Below are 16,183 nucleotides of genomic sequence, written 5' to 3'. Positions count from 1 at the left end.
CAAGACGAACAGACCGGGATTCCAAGAAGCACTTTTCAAACGGTTGCCTTCAGCAGCCAGCACCACACACACCTCCTCTTTTTATACAGCAGTCCCAAGGCATTGTCTCTCATTGCCTTCTCCTTTTACTCTGGAGTTGCCGTATTGACTGCTGCTGATTTACTCTCGCTAATTGATGACGTGTGCGAGCATCAATTAGCAAGTCCATCAGGTGTGAGTCCTCTGAGTCTGATTCATTCTCCTCACACAGCTGAGCTTCATCAGGAACATGACTGGAGGGCCCAGGCTCTGCATCAAACTGTGAGTCCTGTAATTCATCAGAGCCTCCCTCTGCCCCTGATAGCCCTTCAAATGCCTCCTCCACCTCCTCCTCAGATTCCTCAGATTCCGCTGTTGGGAATTGTTTTCGGACAATGGTGGCTCTCTCAGTCAATAAATGGAGATGAGCACTGTGCCCTAAAGTCAGACATGACTGACAGGGAAACCTATGTATGTATGTATGTATGTATGTATGTACATATGTATGCAGGGCTTTTTTTCTCATAGAACGCCCAGAACGAGTTCCGGCACCTTTTTTGGATGGAACCTTAGAGGGTAGGCAAGGCGGGTTGTATGACGTGTGTGAGTTCTGGCACCTTTTTTTTTTTTTAGAAAAAAAGCACTGTGTGCATGTATGTATGTATGTATGTATGTATGTATAGGTTTCCCTGTCAGTCTGAATCTAGCGCATTTCAGTGGGCCCTCAAGCCTTATTCAGCCTTTCCCAACTGGGTGCCCTTCAGCTTTGCTGAGTCTTCCCTGACGACTCTGCCATTCTTTTCATCTTGTGAAACGGGGGCACATCTAAGAAAAACAGTCTCAAACCACAAGGATGCTCATCCCTGACTCAGCATGTTAAGAGGAGACGCAGAGGCACAAACCTTGCATAACACTGTGGAGATCACAACGTGGATTTCTATTTTGACCCATTTCAGATATAACAAAAAGCTACATCTTTTATACTGTCTATTGTTAGAAAAACTGGGGTTTTTTTTATGACCATGATGTCACCAGCCTTCTTCTTTGTGGCCAATGCTCCATACCTCCTGGAAGACTGAAATTTATTTATAAAAAATCTATAACTGTGGTTTATGGATTTGGACACAGTATTCAAAGACCTAGGTTCCCTGCAGAAGGTCTTATGCTGGGAAAGAGGGAATGAAAGTGAAGAAGAGAACAACGTTGGGAATGCTGAAGGGCCAGTTGGAAACAGGTCATTTTGGAGAAGGTCTATCTATGTGGTTCCTAGGAGTCAAAAAAAATTGATGGAGCATCATCCATCCATCCATCCATCCATTCATGGTAGAAGCTGTCTGATGCACCTTCATGCACCATATGTTTCATGCCTATCCTGTATTTTTTAAAAACTGTAAGTGATGAATAAGCTTGCATATGAATCCATCTGCAGACTAACCAACTCTTGAATTTTTAACCAAAATACCGTGAAAAATACACCGCCCACAGATAAGCTGACCTTCAAAATGTTCTGTGCTTTAATTTTCACATTTGCCTTAAACATGGGTAATCCACGGATTATCCATTTTTCATGGTATTTTGGTTAATAAGAGTTACCTTATCCCTGGATGGGCTTATCTGCAAGAATATATGGGATATATATGGGTACTTTAAAAATAAGTATTACCCTTTATACTTGCAGATAAGCCCATCTGTGGATAAGAATGTCAATCAGTTTATTCACAAGAATATAACTGTCAACCGTCCCATTCAGTCATCTAGCAAAGAAAGACTCCTGCCCATTTGTTTGTGTCAAGAATATACTTGACTGAAGCTTAAGTGGTTACAGAAGTAGTGTAAGTTGAATCTGAGGTTTTCCCACACAAACAACAGAAAGTAAATTTTCCTCTCTCCCTCAACGCTCCCCCTTATCTGTAAATGTCCAATTAAGTGTTTGTATATTGTTTAGGAAATAGGTTCTCAATTCCCAGCTCTGCCTATGGATAGTTGATCTTGGCTGACTGAAGCTTCTCATAAGGTGCAGTTGGGATTCCATTCTTCCCCCTTCTTCCTTGCATTCCAATCCTTCCTGCTTCCCTCCCACCCCCACCTCCCCGTTGCTAATGTCAGGCTGTCAGCTCATGAAGCTGGGATAGGAGAGATGCAACAGTACAGTATAAATCTTGTTTGCTGTATCTCATGTATTTTTAATTACAAGTCTTGGACTGTAAATAAACAACTGAATACTGCATCCAGTTTTGGTCACCATGATGTAAAAAAGATGTTGAGACTCTAGAAAGAGTACAGAGAAGAGCAACAAAGATGATTAGGGGACTGGAGGCTAAAACATATAAGGAACGGTTGCTAGAATTGGGTATGTCTAGTTTAACGAAGAGAAGGACAAGGGGGGACATGATAGCAGTATTCCAATATCTCAGGGGCTGCCACAAAGAAGAGGGAATCAAGCTATTTTCCAAAGCGCCCGAAGGCAGGACAAGAAGCAACAGGAGGAAACTAATCAAGGAGAGAAGCAATCTATATGGAGGGAAGTGTGTAGTGGGATGCCCCAGGGCTCTGTTCTGGGCCCAGTACTCTTCAACATCTTCATCAACAATTTGGATGAAGGGATAGATGGGGAACTCATCAAATTTGCAGACGACACCAAGCTGGCAGGAATAGCCAACACTCCAGAAGACAGGCTTAGGATACAGGAGGATCTAGACAGACTTGAACACTGGGCACTAACAAAATGAAATTCAATGGTGAAAAAAGCAAGGTTCTACATTTAGGCAAGAAAAACCAAATGCACAAGTACAGCATAGGTGGCACCATGCTCAATAGTAGTAACTGTGAGAGGGACCTCGGAGTCCTAGTAGACAATCACCTAAATATGAGCCAGCAGTGTGCTGCAGCTGCCAAAAAGGCCAACACAGTGCTAGGCTGCATTAACAGAGGGATAGAATCAAGATCACGTGAAGTATTAATACCACTCTACAATGCCTTGGTAAGGCCACACTTGGAATACTGCATCCAGTTTTGGTCACCACGATGTAAAAAAGATGTTGAGACTCTAGAAAGAGTACAGAGAAGAGCAACAAAGATGATTAGGGGACTGGAGGCTAAAACATATAAGGAACGGTTGCTAGAATTGGGTATGTCTAGTTTAACGAAGAGAAGGACAAGGGGGGACATGATAGCAGTATTCCAATATCTCAGGGGCTGCCATAAAGAAGAGGGAATTAAGCTATTTTCCAAAGCACCTGAAGGCAGGACAAGAAGCAACGGGTGGAAACTAATCAAGGAGAGAAGCAACCTAGAACTAAGGAGAAACTTCCTGACAGTGAGAACAATTAATCAGTGGAACAGCCTGCCTCCAGAAGCAGTAAATGCTCCAACACTGGAAGTTTTTAAGAAGAGACTGGACAGCCATTTGTCCGAAATGGTGTAGGGTTTCCTGCCTGAGCAGGGGGTTGGACTAGATGACCTCCAAGGTCCCTTCCAACTTTACTATTATTATTATTAATTTCAGCATAAACATATCTTTTAGTAACTATGTTCTTAATTATTTTTAGACCTAGGCTTCCTGTACTGAGTCATATTGCCCCACCAGCCTTACGACAACAAGATGCATATCTTGAGTATACAAAAAAGTCAGTAATCCACAACTACCGGTGCACTCCAATACACCATATTTGTCAACTAGAAGGCTTAAATCCAGATACCCACTGATATCGGCTCAGCAGTTGCGTAAGTAACTTTGATATAAAATCCCAGTGGAAAGAAAATCGGATTACTGTTATCCATATATTTCATGCCATTTGCTAAAATTTTTAGACTCCACTGTACTTATTGTTTTTCTCCTACAGGTAGTCCTCGACTTCTGACCACAATTGAGCCTAAAAATTATGTTGCTAAGCAAGACCGTTGTAAAGCGAGCCTTGCTCCATTTGATGACTTTTCTTGCCACAGTTGTTAAGTGAATCACTACAGTTGTCTGGTTAGAAACACGGCTGTTAAGTGAATCTGGCTTCCCCACTGATTTTGCTTGTCAGAAGGTTGCAAAAGGGGATCACATGACCCTGGGACACTGCGACCGTCATAAATCTGAGTCAGTTGCCAAGTGTCCAAATTTTGATCACATGACCACAGGGCTGTAACAACAGTCAGAAGTATGAAAAATGATCATTAGTCACTTTTTTCAGTTTGAACGCTCACTAAATGAACTGTTGTAAGTCGAGGATTGCCTATATATGTCTGTGTGTAAGTGTATGTGTGTCTACACCAGGGGTATCAAACTCAATTTCACTGAGGGCCGCATCAGCATTGCGGCTGCCCTTGGGGGGCTGGGCGGGTGCGGCCTGGGTAGGCATGGATAGAGTGGGTGCGGCCTACTGGGTGGGTGTGGCCAGCTCTACATCATTCGCGTCAAGAGTGCCTGTGGGGGCCTGGGCAGGAGTGGGACAGATCTGAGGGTCTCTGGCAGAAGGGGGTGGGACCAGGGCAGAGCCCATCAAGCCAGATATGGGAAGTAGGCGAGGGCCATTTGCTGGCCACTTCCAGGCGATGGTGCATTTCTTCATTCCTCATAAAGGGTGATACCTCCCCAGCATGCACCCAGGGGGCGGGGCTGACGCGGCAGGGGCTGGTTCCTCGCTGTTTCCAGGCGGCCTTGTGGAGCTAAGACTGAATGTGTTTCAGCATAGATGGCCACCACAAAATTGTACCTTGGCTCCCGGCTGGCCTGGGCCAGGGCAGCGGGGGCCGTTCCCTCACTGTTTCCAGGATGGCTTCGCGGGCCACATGAAACCACTTTGCGGGCCGCATCTGGCCCCCGGGCCTTGTGTTTGACATGTCTGGTCTACACATATGCATGCACACATACACAAATATATAAAATGATGTAATATTTCTTATATCAAGATTGTATTTGTATCTAGCCTTAGGGCTGCAAAAAAATTGAACTGAATTGAACATAAGCAAATCAGGGCAACGCACAGGTTTATACAGCTCCCTTCTCCTCCCTTTAAAAAGGGAAAGACCTCCAAATTTTCACTTCTGCATATCTATGGAGATTCTCAGTCATCCAGGTGATGGTTGTCCCAAAGCTGGTTTTTCAAAAGGCCACCGGTTGTTCTCCTTGAAAACATTTCGCTTTTCATCCAAGAAGCTTCTTCAGTTCTGATTGGATAACTGGCTAGACTGGGTAGCTAATGACTGATCTTTAGAGTGCTAAGGATCAGATGACTGCAAAGAATATAAATCCTTCTATTCTCCACCATTCAATCAGAACTGAAGAAGCTTCTTGGTTGAGAAGCGAAACACCAAGAAAAAAAAAACCCAAGAAACTCCAGTTGCCTTTTGAAAAGCACCTTTGGAACAAATTTCACTTCTGCATTTCCAACCCTGGTTTGGCAAGATTACAATTCCTTTTTACTACAGCGGAAGAGAACCAAAACGGACAAACGTTTTATTTCAGAAGCTGACGTTGATCTCTCCAACCACCCTTTAAATAAACCACTGGGGCATTTGATGGTGATAAGACTTTAGCACTGGCATGACAGTTTTTGATTTCACAGCTGTGAACAATTTTTTTGAATGAAAAAGGAGAGCAGGAAGAATGGTTCAGAATGAGATAAAAATAAATGCCCATTGTATCTGGATTAAGTAATTGTGCCTTTGAACAGCTGCTTTTATTATTCCAAAGTGAGAGAGAAACACACACACACACACACACACACAGAGTTTGTGTCTTTTGTTTCTCCTTTCTTTTGTTACACTATCAGTTGAGGGAAAAATACTATTTCCAAAATATACAAATGCTGCATTCATTTTTAAAAAAAGGATGCAAATCTTTACCCTTTTGTGGCTTGGCTGTGAAAATCAATTACTCTCAGAAAGAGAAATAGACACGCAAATTTGGGGTAAAATGAAGCATTGATCTAACCCTTAGATAACTGAATGCAATACGATCTTCATTGACCAAATTTTGTTGAGTTAAATGGCAGAGTTAATATAGGACGATCAAAGAAAGATACGATAAGCCAATTACACAGAAGCTAAAATAAAGCAAAACAGAATGCTGCATGATACTAAAATTTTAAATGAAAATTCTAATCAAAACCCAAAAGATTAAAATATGTTATAATACAAAAATAATGAAATGCTTTTTACAGCATTATTTTAATTGATTTCAATTAATTTTAAGATATGTGGACTTCAACTCCCAGAATTCCCTAGTCAGCATGCTGGCTGGAGAATTCTGGGAGATGAAGTCCACACATCATAAAAAGGAACCAAGGTTGAGAAACACTGCTCTAATCTAGAGCATCTTGTCCTCTCTTTAGTAAAAATGGTCTTATCAGGCAGATCCCAGAGGTCAAATTTTGGATTGGTAGGAAGGCTAGTCTACTTTGGCTCTGCTCTGCTAGTTGCTGATTCTGGTTTTAAAAGTTTTACGGTCCTTTATCAAGATTGTTACTCCAACATGCTTCTAAGGCCGTTGAGCGATCATTCTTTGAGTATGAGCTATCCAATAACACAGGGGTCCTCAAACTTGGCCACTTTAAGACTTGTGGACTTCAACTCCTGCAATAACAGGAATAACTTTCCATTAAAGTAGCATAAAATGGTTTATTTTATTTATTAGATTTTAGGTCACTTTTTCCTGCAGGAACCTAAGGTGGCATACACAGCATTTTATCCTCTCATTTTTTTCCCCACAAAAAAACCCTGTGAGGTAGAATAGGCCGAGAGAAACTTACAGGCTCCAAATCATGAAGTGAGCCTCCATAGCTCAGGGTGACACAGATTTGAGCCTCCTCTCTCTGATCTACCCCCAACCATCATCCCCAACCAGATTTCAGCAGATAACGTGGAACAAAATAGATAAATCAGTGATCAATAATTAGCCTTGACTGCAGGAGCTCAAAGAGTTATAATTTCATTTTATCTCCAAAACCACAACCCTATAAGTAGGCCAAACTGAGAGAGATGGACTAGCCAAAATTTCCACAGACTGAGGGGGGGTCCCCTGGTCCTAATCCAGTATCTTGCCCACTATATCACATTGACTGGTGCTTGTTCTACTCAGAAAACACAACGAATCATAAATTAGCGGAGTATATTTTAACCCATGTGGCTCACTCAGTGGTCTACTTTTCATGCCAGAGAATTGGTTTGAGTAAATCAGCATTTCCCAACCTTGGCAGCTTTAAGATATCTGGACGTCAACTCGCAGAATTCCCCAGCCGGCATGGCTGTTTGGGGAATTCTGGGAGTTGAAGTTCACATATCTTAAAGCTGCCAAGGTTGGGAAACACTGGGGTAAATGATGATTGTTAATTCAAGTAAGCAGATTGTGTGAATGTCTTCTGGGAACATGAGACAAGGATTCTCAACATATCTCTTGGCTCTATTCTGGGATATTATGATATCACTGAGATACCATTGACAGCAAAATATGTTCACAAAGCAGAAAAATCAGGAGGGCAAGGCCAAAAGATGCGCCCTTCACCCCTTACCGCACAGGGCAATGATATGACTGCTATCTTCATGCACAAACTTCTTGGTGACAGCTTCTTCCATTATTTGCTTGACCTGAAAATAAAAAGAATGTAAAAGGTTATTCATAGGAACTGAAATTGATAGACATAATGTCCTTCCGGGTCAAACTAATGCTGGATTTTTACATAGGGCTAAACCAGTGGATTTTTTTCAAATTTGGCCAATTAAGATATGTGGATTAATTCCCAGAATTCCCCAATCAGTATGCCAGAGCAGCATAGTCAAGATAAAGCATTTACTGATTTTACATGTGTTTGCTATTTTATGCAGGTCACAAAATAAAGTATTTTAAAGGCTAATAAAGACGTTGTTGAATTCCTGTCTTCCCTCAAGGAATTTGATGGTTTACACACAAATTACCTTTCATTGTATTCACATAAAAATAACTCAGTGGGGTAGGTTTGGTTGGAAGGGATAGATTGACACAAACTCGATTTGTTTCTATAGGCTAAATGTAGATTTCAACCTGGATCTCCAACTACAGCTGTATTATTTATTTGTAAAAAATATTTTAGTCCATTTTTCATTAAAAAAAAAAACATCCCAAAGTACAATGACTCACTCTCTTCCTGGCAATGACTTGCTAGGATTTTCAGCAGGAATATGGTTTGTCATCATTTGCTCCATATTTCTTTTAACAACCGGAGATGCTAGAAATGGAAACTTCTTCAACCTCCGAATGCAGAAAGCCAAGAAGTTGACTTAATATTGGAGGTAACATACCAAAAGCCACTTGGGATAGGCAACCTTGGCTCTTTTATGTCTCGTGGACTTCAACTCCCAGAATTTCTGAGCCAGCATGGCTGGCTCAGGAATTTTGGGAGTTGAAGTCCACGATGCATAAAAGAGCTAAGGTTGCCTACCCCTGTGGGGACGGCTCCAGATTAGAAAGCAGAAGGCTGCCTTAGCCATGAAAGCCGGCTGGGTGACTTTGGGCCATTCAACAAGAAATGGAAAATTCTAGTCCCACCTTAGGCATAAAAGCCAGCTGAGTGACACTGGGTGACTTTGGGCCAATCACCAGCAGATGGAGAGTTCTAGTTCCACCTAAATCATGAAAGCCAGCTGGGTAACTTTGAGCCAGTTACTCTCTCTGAACCTACCCACCTCAGAGGGTTGTTGTGTGGAAAATAGGAAGAAGAAGGTGAATTGGGTATGCTCTCAACTTTGGATTATTTATACAAGTAATAAAGGTGGTATATAAATAAGTAAATACCTAGATTGCTTATCTTCTAGCCCAATATCACCTGCCCTATCAGCATTGCCTACACACAGAGACACACACACACACACACACACACACACACACTCTGCTCCAATTCACCTTCAGGCTTTCTTAATATCAGTACTTAACAGAATAACAGAGTTGGAAGGGACCTTGGAGGTCTTCTAGTCCAACCCCCCCCCCCCCCGCTCAGGCAAGAAACCCTAAACTATTTTCAGACAAATGGTTGTCCAATCTCTTCTTAAAAATTTTCAGTGTTGGAGCATCTACTTCTGAAGGCCAGCTATTCCATTGATTAATTGTTCTAACTGTCAGGAAATTTCTCCTTAGTTCTAGGTTGCTTCTCTCCTTGATTAGTTTCCATCCATTGCTTCTTGTCCTGCCTTCAGGTGCTCTGGAGAACAGGTTGACTCCCTCTTCTTTGTGGTAACTTGTATGGATTTTCCAGATAACAACGATATCTGGTGATACCTTATAGATCAGAGGGCAGCTGATGTTCCTTACGGTCAGAAGGGACAATAAGACGCAATAAATAAATATAAATAGCAACAGCCATTACCAGCCTGATTCAAATGGCTCTTTGCTCGAAGCAGAGAAGCCCATGTCAAATGGCACGCAAAAGCAAACATCATTAAGAACCCTTAAACCTTTGAAATAGTCAATTTAAAAAAAAAGCATACAGCCCACATTGCTAGTCCATTAAGGGAGGAAAATACCTGGAAAAGCATGAGTAACCTATTAGTCAGGAAGACTAGCTAAAAGCCAGAAATTAGCAAAACAATTTATATTTTTCATAGACATTTTTACCCTAGGAATTGCTGTTGCATCCCATTCAATGTCTTGGAGATACTGATGACAACATAAGAAAACAAAATATTAATAAATGCCCAAGATTTGGTCATTCTCACCTCAAAACTCAAAATACATCAAGCAAAAACAACAAATCTTGCAAGAATGCAGCACTTTCCCCATATTTTTTGGGGGGGGAATTCTGGGAGTTAAAGTCCATCAGTCTTAAAGTTGCCAAGGTTGGACACCCCTGTCCTAGAGCTTCAGAGACAAAAGTAACTTAACAACAGTTGCGGTGTGCTTTAAGTAGCCTATGGTTGAGAGGAAATCAATCCCACAGCAAACAAACTTATCTTTGGCGGCAGCAACACTTGTGCCATTTGCCAATTTAAACAACAACAAAAAAATCAGTCAGCCAAAGATAATCTTAGACTGTTGGTTCCTTGCCACGCTCTATCGATCCAGAAGGGAGGGGAAAGTATCCTTCCAGAAACTAGTTGCTCTGATCCACAGAGAAACAGCGGAAGGTGGAAGTGTTGCTTTTTAAGAAATAGGAAACATTAGCAAATGAGATGGAAATAATGGATGGAAACTGACCATGGAGAGAAGCAATCTAGAACTAAGGAGAAACTTCCTGACAGTTAGAACAATTAATCAGTGGAACAACCTGTCTCCAGAAGCTGTGAATGCTCCAACACTGGAAGTTTTTTAGAGGAGATTGGACAGCCATTTGTCTGAAATGGTATAGGGTTTCCTGCCTGAGCAGGGGGTTGGACTAGATGACCTCCAAGATCCCTTCCAACTCTGTTATTCTATTCTATTCTATTCTATTCTATTCTATTCTATTCTATTCTATTGAACTATCTTATTGAATAGCAGAAAGATGGAGACGTCTATAAGTCTGTACAGACAGATGTCTTCTACTCTGTGACTCTCATATTTTGCAAGTGGGTGGGTGGGTGTCACCTTAACAATTCTACTCCAAACAAAGGGATCTCGGAGTCCTAGTGGACAATCATTTAAATATGAGCCAGCAGTGTGCTGCAGCTGCCAAAAAAGCCAACACAGTGCTAGGCTGCATTAACAGAGGGATAGAATCAAGATCACATGAAGTATTAATACCACTTCACAATGCCTTGATAAGGCCACACTTGGAATACTGCATCCAGTCACCACGATGTAAAAAAGATGTTGAGACTCTAGAAAGAGTACAGAGAAGAGCAACAAAGATGATTAGGGGACTGGAGGCTAAAACATATAAGGAACGGTTGCTGGAATTGGGTATGTCTAGTTTAATGAAGAGAAGGACGGGGGGGGGGGCATGATAGCAGTGTTCCAATATCTCAGGGGCTGCCACAAAGAAGAGGGAGTCAAGCTATTTTCCAAAGCACCTGAAGGAAAACGGGTGGAAACTAACCAAGGAGAGAAGCAACCTAGAACTAAGGAGAAACTTCCTGACAGTTAGAACAATTAACCAGTGGAACAACCTGCCTCCAGAAGCAGTAAATGCTCCAACATTGGAAGTTTTTAAGAAGAAACTGGACAGCCATTTGTCCAAAATGGTATAGGGCTTCTTGCCTGAGCAGGGGGTTGGACTAGATGACCTCCAAGGTCCCTTCCAACTTTATCATTATTATTATTATAAAACAGATCAACTGGTCAGTTCTGATGAAGAATGTTGGTAAGGGGGTTTACCTAACAGCCTTCTTCTACTGTGGCATACTTGATCATTTAAGAGATTCTATTGTGCATCTGGAGACGGTTAATGGCCATCAAATCTAGCCACATAGATAACCCTGATCCTTCAGGATTCTGTCTTGCCTCCTTTTAAAGTCAAATAATTCAGTAGCCTTCCCCATATCAATGGGAGTGCAGGCTAAACCTTGGTAGTTATGGAAATCTGACTGGAGAAATAGCAATTAAGTGCTATTTGTAGATGCCTGGGGTGGAGGGAGACAACAGAAAGGAAAGGTTTTCAGTGACAAAGCCTATTCTTTCCTGGATGGTAAGTAGGTAATGGTAGGTTTCTGGTAGATGGTAGCCATGGTGGCGCAGTGGTTAGAATGCAGTATTGCAGCTAACTCTGCCCACTGCCAGGGGTTCAATCCTGACCAGCTCAAGGTTAACTTAGCCTTCCATCCTTCTGAAATTGGTAAAGTGAGATATCAGATTGTTGGGGCAATAGTGCTGACTCTGTAAACTGCTTAGAGAGGGCTGTAAAGTTGTATATAAGTCTAAGTGCTATTGCTATTGCTAAGTGCTATTTGTGTGTTGCCATTTTTTTTAAAAAAAAAACCTGCCCTTAATATTTTACTAACAATAGAGATTGGTAATAATATTCATAGTATGTGTATTGGCTAACCCTGCTGTATTTATCTTCACAGTAAATCTGTTACCTTACAGGTTAACTGCACATTTATTTTCTGTGAATGGATCATTCAATAGCCAGCAGCATCACCCGCGGGCAATTGCCTCCAGGCACTTCTATGTGTTGGATGAACTCAGCTGCAACTTGCAAAGATTTCTGCTTCGTCATAACATTTGTTAGGTGGAAAAGGTGCTGCCCAGACTCTTCCTTATTTTGGATTGCCACAGACTTTATGTCCATCTCCTCCTACAATGTCCACAGTCAAGAACATCTCCATGCTTTGAAGAACCACAACATAGGCAAAGAACTAACACCATGTAGGAATGGGTGAAATACCAGAATGAAGAGCCAGTTTGTTGTAGTGGTTAAGGAGCTAGCCTAGAAACCAGGAGACCAGGAGTTCTAGTCCTGTCTTAGGCATGAAAACCAGCTGAATGACTTTGGGCCAATCACCCTGAATGCTACGTGACCGGCCCAATTTTATGAGTCTTTTGTGACCGTTCTTAAGTGAATGCTGTGGCTAAGTCAGGGGTAGGCAACCTTGGCTCTTTTATGACTCGTGGACTTCAACTCCCAGAATTCCTGAGCCAGCATGGCTCAGCATGGAAACGTCTCTCCTCAGCATGGCTGGCTCAGGGATTCTGGGAGTTGAAGTCCACCAGTCATAAAAGAGCCAAGGTTACCTATCTCTTGCCTAGGCCTAGGCCACTTTATGACTTGTGGACTTCAACTCCCAGAATTCCTGAGTCAGCATGGCTCAGCTTGGAAACCTCTCCCTTTCCCCTCAGCATGGCTGGCTCAGGGATTCTGGGAGTTGAAGTCCACGAGTCATAAAAGAGCCAAGGTTGCCTACCCCTGGGTTAAGGGAACTCATTGTTTGCTATGGCATGATTTTGTTGAAAACTGGAAGTGCCATAAAACACAATGACATGATCACAGAATGCTGCATAAATGTGGCCGTGTTGCTGAGGACTTGACGTTTGGTCATGTGACCACAGAGAGGGATGACCATCATAACTTTGAATTTGGATCATAAGTAACCCAAAGGTCTATGGAAATTCTCAGTCATCCAGGTCATGGATGGTCCCAAAGGTGCTTTTTCAAGAGACAACTGGATTTTCTTTGCTTTCCCTTGAAGACATTTTGCTTCTCATCCAAGAAGCTTCTTCAGTTCTGAAGCTTCTTCTTCAGAAGAAAAAGCTTCTTGAATGAGAAGCAAAACATCTTCAAGGAAAACAAAGAAAGTCCAGATACCTCTTGAAAAAGCATCTTGGGGACAAATAGCCCAAAGTAGGTCAGTCGTGACTTTGAAGTGTCGCTAAGAAACCAGTTGAGTAGTATCTGTATTGTAATGCAGATAGTCCTCGACTTACAACAGTTCATTTAGTGACAGCTTAGCGTTACAACAGCACTGAAAAAGTGACTTATGACCATTTTTCACAGTTACAACCATTGTAGCATCCCCATGATCATGTGATCAAAATTCAGATAATAATAATAATAATAATAATAATAATAATAATAATAATAATAATACACAAGCCCCAGTGAGGCACTACCTTGACGTGGTTGTGGGGCTTGTGTACTCTGAGGAAGATGAGAGCTATGCTAGAGGTTCAACCATACTGGACAGGTCTCATCAGAGGAGTCAGACAAAGAGTGTCTCTCCCATAAAAAATATGGTGAGACGTAAATTTCAGAATGCCATACCGGCTCGGACGTCGCCCGGGTTAACAAGGTCCGCACTAGATATTGGAGTTCCTGGATATCTGGTGAAAAATGGGTTACAGGACTCAGGACTGTTGGCTGAGCAACCAGGGCCAGCAGCTGCAGAACTACTGGAAGAAAAGGTGTTTACCCGTCGCAGATACACAGTGATGGAAAACAAAGAAATAATGATCTGTTACTACAGATCAAGTCCAACAAGAAGAGGATATCTAAAACGAATGCACCAGTTCTGGAAAGAACAACATCCAGAATCAGAAATAACAGAACAGAGACTAGCAGATCAACGCCGATTTATAACACGAAATAAAATATTCACAGAAACAGAATTGGACGAACTGCAAAGGTTTACCCAGGGCAAAGAAATCAAAGCCTTACCAGAAGTAATTCAGAATGTAGAGGCAAACCAGGGGGAGTTGGCAGTGAAGGAATCTAGCAGAGATATACAACTGTTCTCATTTGGAAACCAGGCACCTCTACCTCAGGAAGAACAAAACCCTCTAACTAAAGAAATAAAAGAATTGAAACAAAGAATAACTGAGCATCTAGAACAGCACAAAAACAACAGAATAAGGCTACCTGCATTGAAGCTTGTTCCAAAGAAACAGCTAGCACAAGCATTAAAAGATGCAAATATTGCAATATCAAGTATAAGCACCAATTCATTGCAAGAAACAAACCAACTAATGTACAGCACAGCTGCAGTTATAACAGAATACCTGGGATGCAAAATCAACAAAGAAGAAAAACAAACAAACAGTGCACCAGAAAAATGGAAGGTTAGACTAGAAAATAAGATCAGCAAGTTAAGATCACATGCAAGCAAGCTAGAACAGATGAAAGAAAAGAAGCTGAAGAACAAGAAGACCAAAGAATACCTAATCAAGAAATACCACTTAGAAACAAGGAAGATCAAGGAAGCACTGGAAATAATAAAGCAACAAATAACAGCTATAGCCAGGAAAATCAGTAGATATGAAGCTCGAATTGCAAACTATAGGCAGAACCTCCAATTTCAATCCAATCAGAAACGTTTCTACCAATCCATCAATGGAGAAACTGCAAGGAATCAGTCAGTACCTGACAAGGAAGAAACAGTGCAGTTCTGGAAGCAGATATGGGATAACCCAAAGAAATACAACAAGGATGCGGCTTGGTTAAAAGAGGTGGATGCAAATAAAACAGAAGTTGAAATGAAAGAACTAGTAATAACAACAAAAATGGTAGAAAAAAGAGCAAAGAAAATCAAAAATTGGTCAGCACCAGGTGAAGATGAACTGCATGGGTTTTGGTTGAAACATCTAACTGTTATACACCCACTCATTGCCAAACAGTTCAACAATATACTACAAGGAGGAGAAATTGAAAAGTGGCTAACAACTGGGAAAACCTACCTAATAATGAAAAATCCAGCAAAAGGGGCAACACCAGGTAACTACAGGCCAATTACCTGCTTACCAACAACTTTCAAATTACTAACTGGTGTGGTAGCTGATGCAGTACAACAGCATCTAGTTGAAAACAATCTCTTTCCACCTGAGCAGAAAGGAAACCGCCCCAATAGCAGAGGAACAAAAGATCAACTCCTAATAGACAAAATGATCTTGGAAAACTGCAAGAGAAGGAAGACCAACCTGAATGTGGCATGGATTGACTACAAAAAGGCATTTGACTCTCTGCCACATGATTGGATAATAAAGTGCCTAGAAATAACAGGAGTCAGTAGAAACATCAGAAAATTTGTGCAAAGATCGATGGCACAATGGAAAACACAGTTGCAGATCAATGGTGAGAGGCTGGGAGAGGTTAATATCAAGAGAGGAATATTTCAAGGAGATTCATTATCACCATTACTATTTGTTATTGCACTGTTTCCTCTGTCAACAATACTGAATAACTCAGGACATGGCTATCAAACATCAAAAACATCTGCCAGACTATCCCACCTCCTTTATATGGATGATCTGAAGCTGTATGGAAAAACATCATCTGAAATAGAATCGCTGCTCAACACTGTCCGTATATATAGCCAAGATATTGTAATGGAGTTTGGCTTGGACAAATGTGCCACACTTACTATCAAACAAGGAAAAATAGTGAAAACTGAAGGAATCAAGATGCCCCACGAAAATAACATTAAGAGTCTGGATGAGGAAGAGTACTACAAATACTTGGGTATCCTTCAAGCTGACAACATCAAGCACACTGAAGTCAAGAAAAAGATTAGAGGTGAATACATCAAGAGAGTGAAGAAGATCTTAAAATCCAAACTCAATGGAGGAAATACCATAAAGGCAATCAACACCTGGGCAATCCCAGTCATTAGGTACACAGCTGGAATAGTGGACTGGACTCAAGCAGAACTAAAAGCAATGGATAGGCAGACCAGAAAAATAATGACAATGAATCATGCCCTTCATCCACGCAGTGACATTGATAGACTTTATCTACCAAGGCAAATAGGTGGGCGTGGAATGCTACAAGTACATCAGATGGTTGAAGAAGAAAAAATGGCTTTG

General features: G+C 41.5%; 1 protein-coding gene across 4 annotated transcripts in view; it reads right to left on the bottom strand.

The window, feature by feature from the left end:
• Positions 1 to 16,183, bottom strand: part of SGSM2 (small G protein signaling modulator 2) — a 137,698-nt gene that overhangs the window by 105,590 nt on the left and 15,925 nt on the right. For 3 of the 4 annotated variants that reach the window (XM_039341708.1, XM_039341716.1, XM_039341734.1), the window contains exon 2: positions 7,515 to 7,590. In XM_039341708.1, coding sequence (XP_039197642.1) covers positions 7,515 to 7,590 — 76 coding nt within the window. Of the gene's footprint in view, positions 1 to 7,514; positions 7,591 to 9,690; positions 9,803 to 16,183 lie in introns of those variants that run through there. The other variant, XM_039341726.1, reaches the window with a different exon arrangement.

The sequence above is a fragment of the Crotalus tigris genome, unplaced genomic scaffold (genome assembly GCF_016545835.1).
Source record: "Crotalus tigris isolate CLP2741 ecotype Arizona unplaced genomic scaffold, ASM1654583v1 scf7180000017550.10884619, whole genome shotgun sequence".
Taxonomy (NCBI): domain Eukaryota; kingdom Metazoa; phylum Chordata; class Lepidosauria; order Squamata; family Viperidae; genus Crotalus; species Crotalus tigris.
This window is presented reverse-complemented; position numbering and strand designations above follow the sequence as displayed.